Source organism: Manacus candei, unplaced genomic scaffold (genome assembly GCF_025592945.1).
Source record: "Manacus candei isolate 608988 ecotype Guabito, Panama unplaced genomic scaffold, ASM2559294v1 h1tg000047l, whole genome shotgun sequence".
NCBI classification, from domain to species: domain Eukaryota; kingdom Metazoa; phylum Chordata; class Aves; order Passeriformes; family Pipridae; genus Manacus; species Manacus candei.
This window is the reverse complement of record NW_026138095.1, coordinates 9,628,295-9,649,895: the sequence shown is the minus strand read 5'-3', so window position 1 is coordinate 9,649,895 and position 21,601 is coordinate 9,628,295. Positions and strand designations below refer to the sequence as shown.

Below are 21,601 nucleotides of genomic sequence, written 5' to 3'. Positions count from 1 at the left end.
AAACCCCACCAAAGTCCCACTACTGACATTTAGAGAGGTGCTCTGAGCCACTCTTTACACAGATCCAACAAGGTCATGCAACAACACATCCCAAGAACCAGGCCCGTGAGGCTGGAGCCCCGCTGGCCATTCTTACACTCCAATTACCCAGTTCTTCCTCTGTCATTTTCAATGATCCAGGCTCGGTATTACCAAGATAAACATTATTATTGGGAGGCTTAAAACCTCATCAACTTCATTCTGTGTAAACACACCATGCCTAGCAACTCCCCTTGAATTCCCAGGCACACACTCCTTTTGTGGTGTCAGTTTTAGCAGCCCCGAGCTCCCACGGCAGCTGAAGGCACAGCACTCCCAGCCATCCAGTCAGCATTTCAGGAGCCAGGAGGACACCAGTTTGCTGTACAGATGAGGATGGACTGACCTGGTTGATGGAGTTGGCAGCACAGGATGCCAGGCCAGTTCCAAGGGAGGCCAGCAGGAAACAGGGCAGGTCAAAAGGGACTGGGGCCATGGCAAAGCCAGCGGACGCGGTGCTGACGACCAGAGCTGCAACACAGTGAGAGCACAGGTCAGAGAATACCAGAAACCACCTCCTTTGTGCACAACACTATAAATAAGGCTTTCAAACTTTAGGAACCCACGTGCAGATTAAGTTTTTGCCACTTTTATGGCTCACAGTAGCTCCAGGAACTGAGTACAATTAATATTAATACTCCACATAGAGAAGTCGAAAATCAGAAGAACTGTCAGGGATGAAACAAGAAACCCAGAAACATCAGTGCATTAGTAGAAGAGGTGAGAAGAAAAAAGCTCCACAGAATATTCTCAGTAAACATTCCACAGGATGTGCTATCCTGATGAAATCAAGTTTTTCAATCTGAGTAGGCTGAGCTTTGCTGGCTGGGCAATCAAGCCCACCAGGGAACCCACCAGAAAATACACTTTGTTCAACACCTGAGCTCCTGCCAGTTGATTGCCCTCCAGATTATGTATTATTTTCAGTCTCAACCTTAGTTACTTATCAATTCTTTTGAATAATAAAAGAATGTCCTGAAATCTAAGGTTTGGTAGGTAAAGAAAAGGTGGAAAAAGAGATAGAAAAGAACTTAAACAGCAACACCTGTGGGATGAGTCCTTAACCTTTGCAAAGTGTCAGCTGAAACAGGGAAAGGTGAGGGTAACCAAAAAGACAAGTGTCAGATGAGCCTCATTTATGTTTCTTCATTCCCTGTTTTATGGATTTGCCCCAGGACCAAATTGCCCCACTCAACATGTACAGGACATGATTTGTTCCAGTAACTCACACGTCACTGCAAAGCCTAATGGGGAAGAAAAATAGTAAGAAAAATCCCCAAATGATGTTTTATATCAAATTATAGCAGGGATTTAAGCAGTGCAGAGCTAAAAGGAGACTCAGGGCATGTAGCTACAGTAATTTCACTGCATCATCTCTGCTCCCACTTGACTTGCCCATTTTGGGCTGAAGGCACAATCACATCATCTCATAGACCCAATGGCACTTAAAGGTCTCAAAATTTGAGTGCATTCACAAAAATCCATTTCAGTTTTGTCATCCAAAATTATAACTTTAGTACAGTACTGCAAATTACATCCCTAAAATGAAAGTTACCTAACTCTCAATTCTAATATTGTAATTTGCCAAATAACAGGTCTCACAAACTTCACTTTTGGCAAGAAATAATATGACATGGCAAATTTCTTATACTATAAAAGTCAGCACACTTATGGAATATCTTCCTCATGACCTTGAGCCTTACAATCTGAAATTAATAGCTATTAAAGAGAAAGTATTTAAATTATATTCTGCATGTAACTGCATGTTCCAGAACTCAGCCAGCTCAAATCAAAGTATCAAAATGTTCTCATCTTCCTGAGTCCTACAAAGTCTACCATCTGTCTGAAGTTAAATACAAATAAATAACCTTTGCTGACTGAAAATACCTGGATTATCTATTAAGCAGTGTTACTTGAGATGAAAAACTAAATGTCATGGCAGCGACCTGCCAGCAAGGATGCAAAGTGCTCATTTTAAGAGCTGTGCCTGCCTAAGAACCTTAGGATTTAATACTAAAAACACAGGGAAGAAAACTTGCTGCTCATCAAAACTTTTCTCTAAGCATTAAAATCCCTTGGTGACTGAATATTATTATAAGAACATACATAATATAATTATAAGCATTAATTCTTTAGCCTTGTTATGGAGTCCCAGGCTACTTCTAAAATACAGAGGATCTGTGACAGAGCTTTACCCTCTGAGCAGCTCTGAAATAACCACAGGTTCTGCTGGCCCACCAGACAAACAGACATGAAGGTGGTTCTGAAAGACTGGACCCATTTATTCTATAAATACCACACCACCTTAGCTTCCAAACTTCTTAGCAGAGTGCACAGGAGAACATGAACTGCATTGGTACAACTGAGGAGTTAAAAAACGCCCTGAAAATGACAGTGAACGGTGGCGTTTGCATTTCCAAGAGTGATTACATTCGGGTTTTTTGCATAATAAATCACACACTCATTTCCAGACAAGAATTTAATTAAAACTTATCTTAGAGAGCACTTTACACCAATTTATTATGGGAAAACACCAGCTCATTTACTGGAGAAGAAAGGTGGAGCGGATTGGCAAACAGTCAGTGTAACATTAGCACTACCCTGACCCCAAAGAAATTCGAATACTGTACAGCTACAGCACTAATTAAAGTCCCCATTGATTTCTCCAGATTAATTTCAGCCAGTCATTTCAGTTTGACTTATCAGGAGCTCATTTAGAAAGGTTGCAGCACATCCTCTCCCCTATCCCATTAAAGCAGGTATTTTCTGTTGTCTGGGCAGGGTTTGCACACCAGGCATTCCCTGCTTCCCTCATTGCCCAGATATTCCAGTGCAACACATCAGCAGTAAATAGGAAAATGCTCCCTTTGGATTGGGAAGTTTATTTTCTTTAACTGTGGAAGCAATAATTTACTCTTCAACTTCCCTCGTGGAGGAAAAGTATATTTAATTGAGATCACATCAAGGGAATGAGGTCATTGACTCTGTTTGTTTTTTAATCCCTGTTAGTTTAGTGCTTTAGGGGCCAAATTAACTTCACCTTATTGCATAATAGATGGAATCGATCCTTTCAAGGCTTGATGAGAGTTGGCATTATATTCACTCTTCAAAAAGAAGCCAAGACTTAAACTTATGATCTCAGCCTAAACCTAATTTTCAGCCCTTTAAACATTTTCAGCTTTAACAAAAATGAACAGGGGACATTTGTCTCCCGTTTCAATGTAAATGAAAAAGAAAATGCTAATGGATTGGTGACAAAGAGTGAATTATAATGTTTCTAACATAAAAATACAGTCAAAAAGCCTAGTGTGTTCTTTACATTCCTTTTCCACTCCATCACAATGTGATCTGCTTTTATAAATCCCTGTATTTGTATTTACAGCATGTGAATCACTTTGCCATATTTTGCCTACCTCCTATTAAAAAGCAGCCAAGCCAAAATAAAACCATAGAGAGCCAAAGCAAATCAATTCTGCTTTAGAATTCCCTTCTACTCCTATACTGGTGATATATCAGCACACACGGAAGGACAAAAGCAAATGCATTTCTCCTTTAATTTAGGAAACAATTTCACTCCTTTACTGCAAGTGTTTATACAGTCCTTGAAGGAAAGTAGCTTTCCAAAATGATGGAATTTTCCTTCCAGAGTTTTCACACTTTGGTTTCTGGAAAGCCAAGTGTAGCACCAATATTTGTGCTACACACCTGACCAACGTGTCCTTTATAAACTCAGGTTTGTTAGGGCATATCAAAGCTTTGATGCACATAACCTTTGCATTATATCATATAAAATTCAAGTGCAGTATTACAAACATCCATCCAACAATTTTAAATTGATCTGCTAAAAATAAACTGTAATAAGGGTTTATTTTTATTTCATTAGTTTTTCTGGTAGCGTGGAAAATAAATTGCCAGACAGCTACCACTACTCAGCTTTTGTTTCTTTGATGGGATAATAGTTACTGGCATATTAATCACAAAATGAGAACTACTTTGACAAGTATATGAAATATATTTAGAACTGAGAATAAACGTGCACTAGTAATAGTTGGAACAATATCTACCAATACATCTTTGTCAAAGTTTCTGGTTATACTGAAGTTACCATTTAAAGAATAAACGCCATAATAAATGCTATTATTCCAGAATAAAGTGGGAACATACTGGAAACTCCACTAAAGCAAATGGATTTTTCACTAGAGTGAAAAAAAAAAAAAAACGTTACCAGAGTTTTAACCTATAAACACAACACAGGCCCCTTATTTGTTGTTTGGTAACACTCAAGGCTATGCAAAGCTGGATCTCTGTCACTGTGTCACCAAGACACAACAGCCAAGAGATGAAGTAGGATGTGCACAGTCACATCTTAAAACAGTATCAAATATCCCAGGCTTCTGATTTCCAGTTCAGCACTTTTGTGCTAAAGCATCACTATTGCACAGACACAAATCCAGACAGAAGCAATACAGCCAATTAATTCCAGCTGTTTTCTAGTAGAAGAGACAGGGTTATTTTCTTATAAGAGGACACATAAAAAAAAAAATGTTCTAGTTCAGTTTTCAAAACTGAAGATGCTCATAAATTATCATATTTGTCCACCCATGTTGATCCACTGCTCAGATAGGTGCTACAGAATCACAGATTCAATCAGGTTGGAAAAGATCTCTGAGACCATCAAATCCAACCTTTGACTGAACAACACCTTGTTAACCAGACCAGAGCCCTGAGTGCCATGTCCAGTCTTTCCTTGAACACATCAGGTGCTGTACATCATAGAAACATGGAGTGGTTTGGGTTGGAAAGGAACCTTCAAGCCCATCCAGTTCCACCCCCTGCCATGGGCAGGGACACCTTCCACTGTCCCAGGTTGCTCCAAGCCCTGTCCAACCTGGCCTTGGACACTTCCAGGGATGGGGCAGCCACAGTTTCCCTGGGCAACCTGGAACACTCATCCTTTTTCATACCATGCCTTCATCACAGTTCCCCCAAATTAAAAACCGAATTGGGATTTTCCTGTGTGTTTGCATACAGCTCATCTGAGTTTTTTATCTGTAATCCCTAGAGGAAACATTAACTTCAAGTTTAGATTTAAGTAAAGAAGATGAGACAACCTGAAATTCTTCATGTGTGTGCATTAAAAATCACTAGAATTTCCTCCTATTCCCATACCTTGTGTCTCTCTCCTATTTTAGGTTACATAACACATCAACTTTAGGATCAAGTTGAAAACAATGACATTTATAATTCTGAAAACCTATCAGACAGATGCATTAGCTTTCCAAGTGCTTGGATGGTAGGATACAGCTGTTGAGAGAGCAGCCAACACAGAACACCACAGAGATAGGAATGGATGGAAACTGAACCCAAAAAGGCAGATTATGAGACAAGTAATTAAAAGTTCCCTAATTGTTTTCTATGGCAAAAGAATATAAACAAAAATCTACTCCTGTTTTTAAGGCAGAGCTTCTAATGGCAGAGTCACAAGAGCTGCAGTTTACATGAAGCAGGAGGGTATGGAAATAGCTAAACTCATTTCCTTTCAAAGGTGAAGTACAGTTCAGAATACAAACAAACAATCCCCTTCCTTCAGCAGCGGGAAAAGAACAGGGCATAAGGAAGTCCCATTTTAGCATAATGCAGAGTTTGTTTTTTTGTTATTTCATACTCCAAAAAGTATAAATAAAGAGTCTGCCAAAAAAACCACACAGGATATGAGATCTATCAGAACTTCATGGGTGAAAGGAACTCAGTTGTGTGTCATTTGTAAGTTAAAAACTGACCTCAGAGAATTTATTCTTGTTTAAAAAAAATACAATCAAAGAATGACTCCACCATATTCTTTACAGAATATATAATTTGTCTAAATGTTGGAAGAAAAGCTAATCCTGTTTCCTTGCTACACTACACCCAGTATTATTTCTGCTCCTTTCCTGTGCTACCCCACGATCAATAAAGGCCATCAAATGAACTCCCCTCCTACAAACCCCTCTTCATCCAACTTATTCTTTTACCCTTTCCACATCCAAAAAATCTCCACACCAAATACACAGAGATCAAAATGAGAAAAGTGGTTGAGGTGGTTTTCTGTCTCTCTCTATACCTGCTCCACAGGTACAAAGTTCACCACACTTCCCCTGGCTCAAGAACTCTTCCAGTGCCAGCAGAGAGAGGCTAAAGACACAGCCCCTTCCCCTGCAGCCCTGGAAGTCAGATTAAAAATTCTACAGCTGTTCAGAAATGAGCAGTTAAGTTTACATCTCAAAACAACAGTCCTGAAGGGAATGAAATTCATTAACCTTTGCCTCCTACAGCCTATTTTAAATCCAGAGAGGTGCTTGCCTGTCAGAATTGCTTTTTGCATTTAATAGAGCCTACTGGAAACTGCTGAAGAGTTCTGCAGCAACGCTGAGGCCACACAAAAAAGCATCACATGAAATTACTTTCTCCCAGTAAATACATTCTGGCATCTTGCTGCAGTTGTTCAAACTCCTGTTTTGAGGAGCACCAGCAACATCAGGATGTGGTCACACTGAGCATTCCTGTCAGGAATGTCAGCAAACATAAGAACAAACACATCAAGTGCTTAAAACGACAGTTCATTTTCTTTCTCTCTGGTCCCTTAATCGTGGCATTTTAACTTTTCATTTCTGGATCTAGTGAGAATTTTTAATTTAGTTCTACCCCAGTAGCTGGCACAGCCTTCAAGTTCACATAAGAACCACTTAAATAAAATCACCTCACTGAAAATATGCCAGAAGAGCTAATTGTTCATACAGCTCTTACAAGCTATCCATGGTGAGCCCTACAGAAACAAAGTATTACTAAAACTGAACAGTGTGGGGGAGAAAAAGGCAAGCCCTGTATAATGTAGAAAGAAAGATGAGGCAATAAGTGAGGCTGGATGTGCCACAAAGCTGTTGCAAATAAGCCTGATAACTGCTGAATGTGCTAGTGAGAGCTTTGTACACCCAAATTTGAATTTACCAAGGCTAATATATAAAAGTGACATGCTAAATTATCAGAGACATGCTTTCATCTCAACAACCTCTTTACCAGCACAAAATAAATGCCCTGAGGTTTTCTAAAAACAATGAGGAAGAAAATTGAGATGTACAAACGAGATCAGTTGTGCCAAGTCCAAACCATGAGATGTCTCATCAACGCTGAGATGAAAATGTAAATGACCATTATACGCTCCATGTGGTCAGCACAATTTTTCCACAGAGCAACAAACAATGAAAACTTATATATTGCAAGACAAAAAGTTTTAAAAAGTGAACTGAATTCACAAATTGTTATGGCAAAGAACAGTCTTGTTATCAGGAATTTATTCCACGCACTGGAAAGGGCAGCAAGGTAAGAACTCAGGAAATTACATTTCTGCTCTTGAATTGATGTAGACAAGATGATCAGATCATCAGAGTGCCCTTAGAAATAAAAGTACATATAGCACTACCTATTGGCAAAGGAGTAATTTATAGTTGTTAAATATTACTACCAGAACAAGGCAAAATGTAGTTAAGGCAGCAAAGCAACTGCTGAACAAACTGCTGGTTGGAAGAGACAACACTAGTACTGATTGAAAAGTAAATTATATCTTATTTTATAAAATTCAATTTGTCAGACTCAAACATTTTTCTTTGCAATACAGGAAACTATTTGGATTATCTTTCGTTGGGACTTTTAATACTCATCTCACAACAAGCAGTACGAAAGTGAAAGGTATGTAAATAAGATGGAATATTGGTAAACTTAAATAAGACAACTTTAAACACTGAACACAATATTTGTAAATTCACTTCCTGACCTAGTTTCACTGTAGTTTTTGTACCAATACCTGCTTGTTTATGACTCCCAAAAGCTAGCTGACACAGGATGCAAGCTCCTCCTCATTATCTTTAAAATTTAATGGGGAAACTACCAAATGCTTCCACAAAACAATTTTCCCAGCACACATTAGATGGAATTTTGTATCAGGAAGGTGGGAATTATCACAGGATAAGCCACACTGTACCAGTAACGTGCTTAAGAACTCTGTTATCACACAGGATGCACAGAAGTGATACAAAAAGACCAGTGATACCTGTGAGCTTGATTTTGGACAGGCGTGCCAAAATTCCTGGCAGCTCATCCAGCCGCAGCTTCATCTCCTTCCACTGTCTGTCCTCTCTGGGCTCTGCTCTCACTGCTGTGGCCTCAGTTTCTGCAGGTGACTTCACTTCTCTCAGCTCATGTCTCCCTGATGGCTCAGGCCAAGGCTGATGAGCAGGTGAAACGGGGCTAATCTTGTGGATGACCTTTTTGTCCTGATCCAGCTGCTGAAGCTCGTGAAAAGGAGTCACAACCGGGTCCGACTTGGGTTTGGCTCGTTGGCTGAGGTCTCTGTTGTGCTGGGTTACATACTAAATACAGTGGCAGATATTCAAATGAATAGGTAAGAAGATATTTCCACCCATTTCACACTGTTAACACCACCAATATTATTGCTGGAATATTCTCATTTTTAAGAGAATTATTTCCCATGATGCGAGCCTGAATTTCAAACACTTACTTCGTAAGCAAAAAGGCTTCTGAAGTTGGTCACAATATCACAAAAGCAGATTTACAACTCACAACTGCATCAATAATGTTTACTTAAACTTGGATAATTGCTTCTGGTTAAATTTACTTACCCCCCCCAGCTTCAATAGCAAACCCTTTGTTCATATTCAAAACCACCAGGTAATACCATTTGATTTACAACTGGTCAATTCATAGAATCATTAAGGTTGGAAAAGACCTCCAAGATCATCAGATCCAACCTCTGATCAAACAAAATTCACCTTTAAATAGGGAGATACACAAGTGCCCATAACAATTCCAGTCTCCCATACAGGCACTTGATTTTTGCATCTTTAAGAGATGAAAAAGAAATCAGAAAAGTGCCAGAAAATACCATCTACCTGCCATGGTATAAAATCATCTCCCACATTACTCTATTACTACTTATGCCAAGCTTTATGTTAATTAACTAGACAGCAAATTTCAACAGGAGTTCAAATGAACATACTTTGAACATAAAGTTAGGAGACAGTTGTTTCCTCTCATTTAAAGGTCTCAGAATACATACAGAATAAGAAAAATACCATTTAGCTTCTCCTTTCCATTTTCTTCCCCAAAATATTCTCTATATTTCAAGCACAAGAGGCATAAAAAGACAGAGCTTTCAACTAATCCTGGTTTAGAGTGCACATTAATTATAATGAGTAAGAGGGATATGAAACTCTGAATGAGTGATGTGAATACAGATCAAATCAGCAGCACAAATAAGTGTTTGAGAAGTGGTGGTAACCCCAGAAGCCTGGAAAGATCCCCATTTATTGATTCACAGCTGTACAAGCTCCTTACAGGCAAAGCAGTCACTGTAAGACTTAAGTCTTACCCACATGTCATAGATGAAGCTCTAAAGTGCAACAAAGAGAACACAACTCAGGGAAGAAAAAAATAAGTCTTTTACTACCATCCACTTACATGTGATGCAACTGGTCAAAGGAGAAGATGCAATTTCAAAGGTCTGAATGATAATTACAGCTTTTTTTAATACCTAAAACTAACAGCACACTGTAAATGAAACCCATTAACTTAACAAGCTCAGGAGTTTTGATTTAAATTAACTGATTAACTCACAACACACCTCCTCCACAAGTGAGTTCCATCTACCACTTGTAGGACTGCTGGCCAAGATGTGACCTTCTTATTAGCATTTCTATAAATAACAGTTTAAAAACAATTGTAGTTCATGTTTTTCGGCAGGAGATGAGTGTCCTGCTGCAAAGGCACAGGAAGATTCGTGTCAAGCAGAGGAGACTCTGTAGCACAAGGAACTGTCCAGCCTCAGGGATTTTAGATACCAAGCCCTTAAATCCCATTCAGTGAGAAAATGAGACGCTTGGAATCACCTGAGTTGGGTTGGTAAGAAAAATACTGCTTTTATCAACTAATCCCCATTTTGACCTGGGATGAATGAGAAACACGGGATAAATCCCCTCCCTGACTTACCATTCGTTTGAGAAAGTTAAAGTACTGAAATGTAATCAACCTGTCGCTGGCTGCCCGGCAGAGGTGCAGGAACGGGCACGGGATGTGCCCTGTGCCAGCGCCCTTCAGACGCCACACAAACAGTCCTATTTAAAGGAGAAAAGGAAAAAAGATAACATTAGATTCACATTTATCCTCTGCCACTGAGTTTGCTCCTAATTCAGTGTCTGCTCTCAGCTGTGACACAGGACACCCCAACAAATGGGACTCAGAGTATGTCAGGAGGGGAGAAACTTTTGCTGCTGCAGGGTAAAGACTTGAAAGTGGAGAATCATGGAATCATTAGGGAGGGAAAAGACTTCTAAGATCATAAGTCCAACCATCACGAGCCCATGTCCCTAAGCACCACATTCACACGTTTTCTGAACTCTTCCAGGGACGGTGATTCCACCACTGCCCTGGGCAGCCTGTTGCCAGTACCTGCCCACCCTTCCTTGAAGTCATCCTCCCTAATATCCAATGTAAATCTCCTCTGGAACAGCTTGAGGCTGTTTCCTCTCATCCTGTACCTGGGAGCAGAGCCTGACCCCCACCTGGCTCCCCCCTCCTGTCAGGGAGTTGGAGAGAGCCAGAAGGTCCCCCCTGAGCCTCCTTTTCTCCAGGCTGAGCCCCCCCAGCTCCCTCAGCTACTCCTGCTGCTCCAGCCCCTTCCCCAGCGCTGTTCCCTTCTCTGAACCCACTCCAGCTCCTCAATGTCCTTCTTCTCACAACAGGCCCCAAACCAAACTGTAAGCATGCCCTAATGTCGTTTTGTGTTTTCTTCCAAATCTCTCAGCTCCCTGAGATGCATTTTCACAGTCACAGAATACATGGAATTGGAAAGCACCCACAAGGATAACAGAGCCCAACTCCTGGCCCTGCAAAGGACATCCCCAAGAATCCCATCATGTGCCTGAGAGCATTGTCCCAACACTCCTCGAGCTCTGTCAGCCTTGGGGCTGTAGGACTGTAGAATAGCAGCATTATTCCACTACTATCTCTATATACTACTGACAAAATTATCTTGGCAAAGCAGCACTGAGAGGAAGAAGCTGCCATGGGACAGCACATAGAGGATAGAGTCCAGTGTGGCACTCAGGAATCCTCCATATGTAGGGACGTATACAGAGATTCCCCCATATACACAGGGATCCCCCATAAAGAGGGACACACACAGGGATCCCCCATAGAGGGACACACATAAAGACTCCCCATAAAGAAGGACACACACAAGCATCCCCCATACATAAGGACACACACAGAGATTCCCCATAAAGAGAGATACACACACAAGGGACCCCTATACAGGACACATACAAAGATCCCTATATTGAAGGACACACACAAGGATCTCCTATATAGAGGGATACAAACAGGGACCCCCATACAGGACATACACAGGGATCCCTCAAACAGAGGGATACCCACAGGGATACCCACAGGGACCTCCATACAGGACACACACAGGGATCCCCCATAGAGGAACGTGCACAGGGATCCCCCATACAGAAGGACACACACAGGGATCTCCATACAGGACATACACAAGGATCCTCCATACAGAAGGGCACACAAGGATCCCCTATACAAAGGGATACACACAGGGATCCCATATACAGAGAGACACACACAAGGATCCCCCCTACAGAAGGACACATGGATCCCCCATACAGGACACACACAGCTATCCCCATACAGAAGAGCTTACACAGGGATCTCCATACAGGACACACACACAAGTATCCTCATACAGAAGAACATACACAAGTACCCCTATTACAAAAGGACACACACACATCCCCCATACAGGATACACACAGGTATTCCCATACAGAAGGACACACACAGGATCTCCATACAGGATACACACAAGTATCCTCATACAGAAGGGCACACATGGATGCCCCATACAGGATACACACAGGTATTCCCATACAGAAGGGCACACATGGATGCTCCATACAGGATACACACAGGCATCCCCATACAGAAGAACACACACAGATCCTCCGTACAGGACATACAGAGGTATCCCCATACAGAAGGTCACACACGGATGCTCCATACAGAACACACACAGGTATCCCCACACAGAAGGTCACACATGGATGCCCCACGCACGGCACACACAGGGACACGCAGGCTCCGGGTACCGCTTTCCAGAGCAGCCCCAGGGTGTCCCCAGGCCTGCCCGCTCCACCGGCCCCCCACCGCCATCCCCGCGGTACCTGCGAGCGCCCGGGGCGGGCGGGCGGCGCTCATGGCCGCGGCTGCTCCGCCGCCTCCCCCTCAGCGCCTGGGCGCCGCCATCTTGCCGCGTGACCTCCAGACTCCTTCCGGGTCAGCGGCGGAGGAGGCGGAGCGGCCATTGCGGGGCCGGACCGGGGCTGGGACGGGGCTGGGACGGGGCTGTCCTTACCGTGAGGGGCGGCTGTCCCGGGGCTGTCCTTACCGTGAGGGGCGGCTATCCCGGAGCTGTCCTTACCGTGAGGATCGGCTGTCCCGGGGCTGTCCCTGCCCTGAGGATCGGCTGTCCCGGGGCTGTCCCTGCTGTCAGGGGCGGCCGTGCCCCTGGGCTACAGAGAGTTTTATACACCTAAATTTGAAACTCCCACGTGAAAGTGGCACGGCAGAGTAGCCAAAGACATGCTCCTTTCGTCTCATCCGGCTCTTTTTCCGGCGCGAAATAAATGCCCTGGTTTTACTTTGGGGGTTTTGTTTGTTTGTTTTTAAATAATCGCGGGATTGTTTGGGTCGGGAGGGGCCCCTGGGGATCCCCCAGTCCAGCCCCCTGCCCAGGCAGGGTCACCTGGAGCAGGTGACACAGGAACACGTCCAGGTGGGGCTGGAATGTGTCCAGAGAGGAGACTCCACACCCTCCCCGGGCAGCTGTTCCAGGGCTCTGCCACCTCCATGGAGAGCAGTTCTTCCTCGTGTTGAGGTGGAGCTTCCTGCGTTTTAATTTATGGCCATTGCTCCTGTCACTGAGCAGCACTGGAAAGTCTGACACCGTCCTCTGACACCCCTTGGAGATATTTGTATGGATTGATGGGATCCCCTCTCCGTCTTCTCCAGATTAACCAAGCCCAGCTCCTGCAGTCTCTCCTCATCAAAAATGCTCCTGACACCTCATCACCTTTATGGGCTCCTCTGGACTCTCTCCCTTGTCTCTCTTGCCCAGAACTGGACACAGCACTGCACATAATGAAGAAGAAAATTATGGATATGCAACAAAACCAGTTGTGCCAAGTCCAAAACGTGAGATGTCTCATCACCACTGAGATGAAAATGTAAATGACCATTCTACACTCTTTGTGGTCAGCACAGTTTTTCCATGGAGGAACAAACAGTGAAAACGTAGACAATGTAAAACAAAAAGTTTCCAAAAGTAAACTGAATTCAGGACTTTTATTATAACAAGTTGTTATGGCAAAGAACAGCAGTTCTTTGGGGGGGATGTGGGTGAGGTTGGTCCTGCAGAGCAAGTCCCAGAGTAGCTTCCCACCCAGTGAACCAATCAGTGACCCTGGGGGTTGGATTTGGGATACAGGGACAGGTGACAGCATTCGGGTGGGAACTGGGTCCAGACAGGAGACCTCGGACACCTTTGCAATGAGGAAACACCTGGAGCCCTGCTTGGAGCATCCTCAGGGCCTCTGCCAGGCACTGAGACAGTTCCCTCTGCTGCATCCCTGGGCTCATCCCCAGGGAACAGCCCCAGGCAGGACTTGGTGTCCCCACACAGATGGATGTGGTGTCCGTGACACAGCGAGAGGGTGACCAGAAGTGCGTGGGGGCATCGAGACATGCTTGTAAAAAAGCCAAGAGAGGGCTAAGAAAAAATAAATTCATTCTATGGAGTCTCGTTCCCAAAAGGATCCGAGCTTTAAATAGCCAAACACTTGGTAAAAAAAAAATCAAATCAAATCTGTATTTGGTTAGTAAAGTAATTTTGGAAGACGAAAGTTTGATTTCTATACTCCTTGGTTGAAAATACACATTGCAGGGGGGTCATGCTGAAGAACTGACCCAGCTGTCACCTCATCCTGCCCTCAGACACGTTCTGGGGGTTCTGGATCCTGTGCTAAACTGACTCAAATTGCTGATCTGCAGAGGACAAATTGCTAATTTTGCTGGTTAAACTGTTTGTACTCGCCCTGCACAGGGGCTGACAGGTTGGAAGCTGGAGTAGGGCACAGAGGAAGGGCCTTGGACTGGAGTCTGAACAAAAAGGGAAGGGAATGGTTAGGTCTGCTCCAGCTGTAAAGCATAATTGCACCCCCAGGCATCTTTAAAATGTTTTCTCTTAAGAGTTTAAGTTCAGGAGATGTAGGCTATAAGTCACTTAAATGCTTTTGAAATTCATTCTCCATATTTTATCATGGAAATCTTCCTCAGAACCATCTTCCTCCCAGGCTTTCATTTCTTTATAGTGCTTAAATTCATGCAAAAGTCATCTTAAATCATTATTAGGAAGATAAAATGAAAACACTCACTCTAATTCACCAAGAATATCCTACTTTGAAGCATTTATTTCCACTCTCCTTCTATTTGGGGAGCTGGGGAGAAATTAGGACTTCACATTTCTTACAGTTAATATCCTGTTTTACTCGGAGTTCTCACCACTGAGCATATATCACTTCACAGTTCCTGTTTGTGTCTCTACTTTTTGTAACTTCCCCAGATTTGCCCTCAAATTTACACCTGCAAAAATAAAACAAACATCACACAGCAAACACACACAATGGTTGCATAGAGGGCTGGAATTGATGGTTGGTTTTAGGGCAGTTTGGGTCAGAGAGGAAAAGGTTGAGGGAGTCGAGTGTTCTGTGTCAGGGCTGAGATTTAAGGTTTAATGATTTTCATTGCCTTTCACTTGGGCAATAAATTGCACCCCTGGAGAGAGGGGGTATAATACTACTTTTCTAATCAAGGAGAATGTTATCCATGGGCCTCGAGACAGAGCAATACCTCCTCTTGAAACAATAATGATGATTTAAGGAGCACGGAATGTCACGTACCCGTTTGGGTTTAGCCACTAGAACTGCTCCTAGAGAGAAAAAAAGTAATCTTAGGATTTTTAGTGGACACAAGTGTCCAAATGTCAAAGCTGTATTTCAGCCTAGAAGGGCTCCAGGAGCTTTGGATCTCATTCCTGAAGGTTCGGCTCTGCACAGCGCTGGTTCCACAGGAGCTGGCACCACCAGATCCTCTGGGAAGCACCAGGGATTACAGATGATGGAAGGGGAGCCCAGCCCTCCCAGGGAGCTCCCAGCACCTTCCCTGCTCAGCTGCCACCATCGAGCTCATAAAAGCCCTGGTACCAACGTCACAGGACCACGTGGGGGGCTGTGGGGTTGCAGGACACTCATCTCCTGTCACCAGGTCACCATTGTGGGGCAGAACAATTCCTGCAGCATCTCTAACTTTTTGCTGACTGCCAAGAGGGGCAGTTCCTCAGTATCTGTGGTGCTTCCCTTGGTTATAAACCCTGCCCCTACAGGTCTGCTCTCAGGGTGATGCGAGGGGCATTTAACCACACGACTGCCATTAATGTTAATTATAGAGCACATATTAACAGCGTTATACGATCCTTTTTCCTATTAGCACTATCATAAATCTGATTGGTGGGGCTTAATTAGAGCTCAGCAGCGGAATGCAATGGTTTGATACACGAAAGGATAAATTTGTGGAGACAGCAAACTATTATTCTACTTTAATCTCAAAATCTCTCCTTCTCTTACTCATAACACCAACAAGGCTTCTTGTAAGATTGATTTGTTGTCAGAAAATGATTTAAAGACCGACTGTAAAAATATTATATTTTCCTTGCTTCATAGAATATGGCATTGATGTTAGAGCTCCACAGAGACTTGATGTACTTTCAGATAGGGAACTTTAAAAGCCAAGAGAAAAATAAATAAGATGGCATCCTGCTGTTATTGTGGTAACCTTTGCAGATCATTTCAGAACAGTGGCTGGGGTGTAGTTTAGTAGTACACCATGGGGGAAGCTGGAGCTTGGAGCAATTGGTCAGCTAGAGCCCAACTCTGTTTGCTTTTTGAGGGCCCAGGATGTAAAGGAAGAAATAGTGTCCAATGTGCAGGGCACTGGGACATAACAGAAACAGAGAAATAACAGATAAAAAGATCTAAGAAAGTATTAAAGGCCAGGCCAGACTGTGATGGTAGAAAGTTGATTAACTGCTTAAGGCCTCTGTACTGAGCCAAAGATCTCTGCTCAACACCTCAGCTACATCTCCTTGAGTCAGGGCTTGTCCCAGCTTCAGTGGCTGAGAAACTCCCAGTGATCCTGATGACCAGTTAAGTACTTCTTTGAGTCACTTGTAGTGCCATGGATTTGGGGTTTTCTGGGATTTTCAGCATTGTGAGGCACAAGCTGTATATTAATGCAAGATTGAAGCATAGGAAGTGTCCAAGGCCAGGTTGGATGGGGCTTGGAGCAACCTGGGCTAGTGGAAGGTGTCCCTGCCCATGGCAAGGGGGTGGAACAAGATGATCCTTAAGGTCCCTTCCAACCTAGGCCCTTCTGTGAGTCTGAGATTCTATATCTATAAGTTTAGTCTTATATAAAAAACATTTTACAACCAGGAGCAAAATCTACTGGTACCTGAAACATGCTTATTCCATGGTTTAAATACTTGTCCTCAGCAAATAACTGAGTGGAAAGTAACAGGTAAAAAAAATCCCACATCAAAACTCCCAAACCCTTTCCACCATCCCGATTCCAGTGTTTTGGAGCAGCTAAAGCCTCCAAGAATAAATGAAATAGTATTCCTGGTAGATCAGGGTTCAGTAGCCTTTCTGAAGTGCTGTGCCAGACTGATTCCTTTCCCGAAGTGGAGTTCAAATATACCATAGGAAATCAGCAGAAGTTAGAAACTGCTGCCTCTTCCCAGCTGTCCAAGGTGCCCTCATGCTGACCCTGGGGGATGCCATTTTTTGGCAAACCCTGTGTTGCTTGTTCACCACCTGCAATGGACTGTGAACTGTAATCTCTCACTTCAAGTTAAAAACTTCCAGCCTTTCCTTAGGTAGAGCTTTGCAGAGGTCTGGTGTAAATTCAGCTGTGATCAGATTTGGAGTTGATGTAAAATCTGGTGCAAACATGTAGGTGATGGGGAATAAACAGCCAGGTGACTGGGGATGAACCTTACTGAAGGCAGCATGAGGGGAATCACCCCTAATAAATGGCAAAACCTGCTTTAGGGTAGCAGCAAACAGACACACAGATCCACCAAGGAACTCCTTAACCTGCAGTTCCCCATCACATCAGCAATCCCTCTTTAACTCTCACTAGCATTGCTGTTCTGACAAGCAGGGATACTTCATATCCCTTAAAGTTCTCAGCCAGAATCAACAATAGCTATTTCCAGCAGCCCTTTGCCCTTAAAATTACTTTCTGAAGAAAAGGACCTGTGTCCTGTGCTCTTTCAGCTGAGAAATGCTGCCTGAATATCTCCAGAGCCCCTTTCTGTATTTTTTTTCATGCCTCCTTTCAGAGGTCTTTCTTTTCCTGGAAAAATCTATGTGAAATTCCCAAGCTGCTTAGGACTCAGAAGATCTAATAAAAATAAGATTTATTAAGAGCAGAGGGAGGAAATCAGATTAAAACTGAAGAAACAGCTTGCATAACTGATCTCCTGTACTCAGCAACTGCTCAGGAAGTGCTTGGTGCACACACATTAACTGTTTTGGGGAAGTGCCCTCCAGCCTGATCCTGGGAAAGGCTGGTAGCCAGCTTGTCTTCTCCACAGACATGGCCATTAGTGGACAAAGCCCAGCAGTGCCTGCAGCTTCTCACACCAGGTGCAAAGCTGTGTGTTGCTATAACCCCCTGCTCACTCCTTTGCCTACAGCTCTGAGATGTCCCCCAGCAGTGACAGAGGGGATTGAGGCACCAAGGCTCCTCAAGCCCCACAGCCCAGGATGCCCCAGCACAGCTGGGTTTGCCCACCCCAGCTCTCAGTGGGAGCCATGTGTGGGTGCTGAGTCCTACAGGATGGCCCTTCCTTCCTCTCCTCCCTCTGCCCCATCACTCTTGTCCGCCCACCCTCAGGCCACCTCTTGCTGTCCCCATCAGCCCACCACCCTGCTCTGGTGAGGTGTAACCCCCCTGCAGCACCCAGGTTGGCAGGAGTGCTCTTCTGCCTCATTTTTCTTCTCCCTTGGTGGTGTTTTTGCCCAGTTGAGCAGAATTTGGCAGCAGCAGCACCTGCAGGACCCACCTGCTCAGTCCCTGTCTCCCATCCCTCTGCAGGGACTGACTGAGCATGATGAAGTCTCCTGTGCCAAGCTCCAGGAAACAGCTTCAGCTTCCTCCTCCCTTCAAATGATGCCCAAACAGTCCTGATTCAGTTGTTGTGGGCTCCAGCTCCTGGAAGCAATTCTTACTCTGTGCTGCCCTCATTTGAATGACTTTGTCTCCGATCCTTGAATGTAAATTTTGGACTGAGTAGATCCATCAGGCCCCCATTAATCTTCAGCAGGCATCTCCCTGCTTTTCCTTTGGTGTGTCCAAGTATGGCACTGCTCTTTCACTTCTACTTCCACTGATGGAGTTCCTTCACTTATACTTTCTTTCATGGGTGACTCTTCACAAATCTTCATAGCTTCTTTCTCCTACCCTTTCTCCAAAATGAAATAAAGAGGGAGCAAACAGATTTTGTCCCCTGTATCTCAGCACAGCCTCTGTCCCCTGCAGCTGCTTGTGTGAAGTTTTTCTCCATGTTTGTTGCCATCCCAACCAGGCTTTCAGGGATGTTGTGAGCCTGGAGGGCTGGGAATGGAGACGGACACTGTAAGAGGAGCATGGCTCTGAGAAATGATCCATGACAGTGGCTGTGAATCCTGTCCTTCTGCCCACTGGAGCCTGCTCCTCCTTACCCAATGGTGGAAGACCATGGTTGTCCTAAGGCACCTTTGCCAGCTCTCTAAGCCTTCCCACCAGTGCAGGTCTTGACCCCAGTCAGGAAAGGACAATTTGCAGTGTCTGAATTACTGCCCAAAGTGTGTGAGAAAGCCACACAACCCTACCCTGGATTTCTGAACACTTCAGGGAGAGTGATTTCACCCCTTCCTTGGGCAGCCTATTATAATGCTTGACCACCCTTTCAGTGAAGAATTTTCTCCTGATATCCAATCTAAACCTCCCCTGGTGCAACTTGAGGCCATTTGCTCTTGTCCAGTTTCTGCACATCCATACACTTCATCCTGAAACCTAAACCCCAAACCCTCTCTTACTGAAGACAATCAATAAATGCTTCTGTTGGCTTAAATGCAAATGGAACCAGATCCACTGGTAACACTCACACGTCCCTAATTAACTGTCCACTTGTCATTGAGGTGAGGGAAGAGGAGCTGTTCAGCCACCCCAGTGACAGCTGTGACTGCAGCCCCGCTGGCAACCCTGTTCCTGCTCCACTTGGGGTGTGTGAGACGTGTCCTCTCCTGTGCCAGCCGTGCCTGGAACATCAGCTCAGCTTCCTCAGCACCCTCAGTTATTTGTCTCACAGACTTCACAGCTTTCCAGCACATTTCCTGGTCCCTGTTACTTCCTCCTGCTCTGTACTATTCCGAGCCTTTATGTAAGAAGCATCACAAGCCCCTTAGCACCAGGTTGTTTGGACAGTTGTTCAGCACCAGGGTTTCTTGAATTCAGCAAAAAACCCCTTCTGCTGTCATAGCAGCACCAGACACATAGGTGCAAATCACTGACTTGCAAGGGTAACAACACTCCTGAGCTTTGCAATTATGCCATTATATAATTGATGTGGGGATTTCATAAATTATTTCTGTTACAGCTCTGAGCAAAACACCCAAAGTCAGATTAGGGAGAGCTTTAATGCCCATTTTCCATGCTGAAAGGGCACTGTTTTGTTTTGTGACCCTGTGGAGCAGCTTTGCTCTTAGGGAAAGCCCAGCTGCCCCATGGCCATGCAGGATTTCTTCTGCTCCTCTGCCCACCTCATCCTCACCTCAGAAAGGCCTGAGTGCAATGATGGAAGATCCTGGTGCAGTTAATGTAGCCCTGCAGCTTCTCAGCAGTGTGAGACTGAAGGGCTCACAGAAGGAGGGGACAGTGGCACTGGTGACACAGGGAGTGCTGCAGGCAAGGGCTGCTCAGGCTTTATCCCCACACTGCCCTGCAGCACATGGCAGGTGGGCAAGCTTCTCCTTACCCCCTGGGGCTGCCAGCCTCTCACCAGGTAAGAAAAGAGTTAAGCAAGGTTTGCAGCAGTGAAGCAAAATTTGTTCATGTTATTACTTGGGTTGATACCTGGGGAAAACCCACAGCACTGCAAGAAGTGGTCCTGGTGACTCAGACACTGGCACTTCTCCTGTGAATCAGTGCCTGTGCCCAAGCAGGGTATGAGGGCATGGTGTGAGGGGAAGATTTGCATTTCAGCTGTGGAACATAATTGAGGTTGTAACCACTCATCATCTTATTCCCCTTATGCCTTCCCTTCCTGGCTGGTTAGTTGCTGCCTGGTTAAGCCTTAGGAAGCAGCACTTCCTTGCAATGATTTCTTTACACCTACCTCACCAGTGAGCACAGCCTTCCCAAATGGGAGGTGGGAGATGGGACATGGAGGGTGTCTGGCTTCCCTCCTGCTCCTGGGTGTTAAGCTAGATGAGTCTCTCGTGGGAGAAGAGTGAGAAACTCCAGTGTTTCCTCTCGCTGCGAAGGGAGGAATGTTTTCTATTTTCTGATTTGTGAGAGAATCAATTTAGTTTCCGAGGAAAAAAATGTCACATAAGAGAAACACATCAGAGTCAGCAACTGGAGGTGCAGGAGAGGCCCCTCAGTCCTAGTGCTCTTGGCAATAATCTGTGTCCTTCCCCAGCACCTTGCAGCCTGGGATGCTACATGGGCAAAGGAAATCAATGCCTTGCTTTTGTTTTCAGTCGATCTGTACGTCACAAAATACATCCAAGACACAGCAAGTCTCTTTTTTTAGAGAAATACCATATGTGCCCTATCGACTGCAAACTCTACAAGCTGTTTGTGGCCCACAGGCTGCAGATCCAAGGCCCTAAGCAAGCTGATACCAGGAGAAGGCTGTCAAGGTCAGGACAATTCATCTGCCTGCAGACTGTTCCCATCAGATCCTCAGGAAAGGGAGAGCCTGTGGTTGGAATAACACATGGGGGAAGGCTGCAGGGTACAGGTTGAGTGGCCCTGCTCCAGGGAGGAGAGTGGTGCTGGAAATCTTCCTTGTTGGCTTTGAGCCCCCATGGAAGAATGTCTCATGGAGATGTTGGCAGACTGTGCAGAAACCCCTCAACAGGGGAGGGGGCTTATGTACCAGGCAAGTTATTCAGAGGCTGCCTGTTTGGGTTCCTGCCTGTCCCAGAACAGGTGTGGGGGTGCTGTTGACTCCAGCTGGAGCCCATGGGGAACATCTACCTGAGAGACAAACCAGGACCTGAGCACCTCCCTCGTC

At 44.6% G+C, this 21,601-nt stretch overlaps 1 protein-coding gene across 1 annotated transcript in view; it reads right to left on the bottom strand.

The window, feature by feature from the left end:
- LOC127475573 (protoheme IX farnesyltransferase, mitochondrial) overlaps nt 1-12,492 on the bottom strand; it is a 103,680-nt gene extending 91,188 nt beyond the window's left edge. The window contains exons 1-4 of the mRNA XM_051797533.1: nt 12,363-12,492; nt 10,117-10,241; nt 8,162-8,480; nt 425-549 (exon numbers count right to left, since the gene is read on the bottom strand). Coding sequence (XP_051653493.1) covers nt 425-549; nt 8,162-8,480; nt 10,117-10,241; nt 12,363-12,396 — 603 coding nt within the window. The 5' untranslated portion in view covers nt 12,397-12,492. The remainder of the gene's footprint in view (nt 1-424; nt 550-8,161; nt 8,481-10,116; nt 10,242-12,362) is intronic.
- Nucleotides 12,493-21,601: the final 9,109 nt, after the last annotated feature.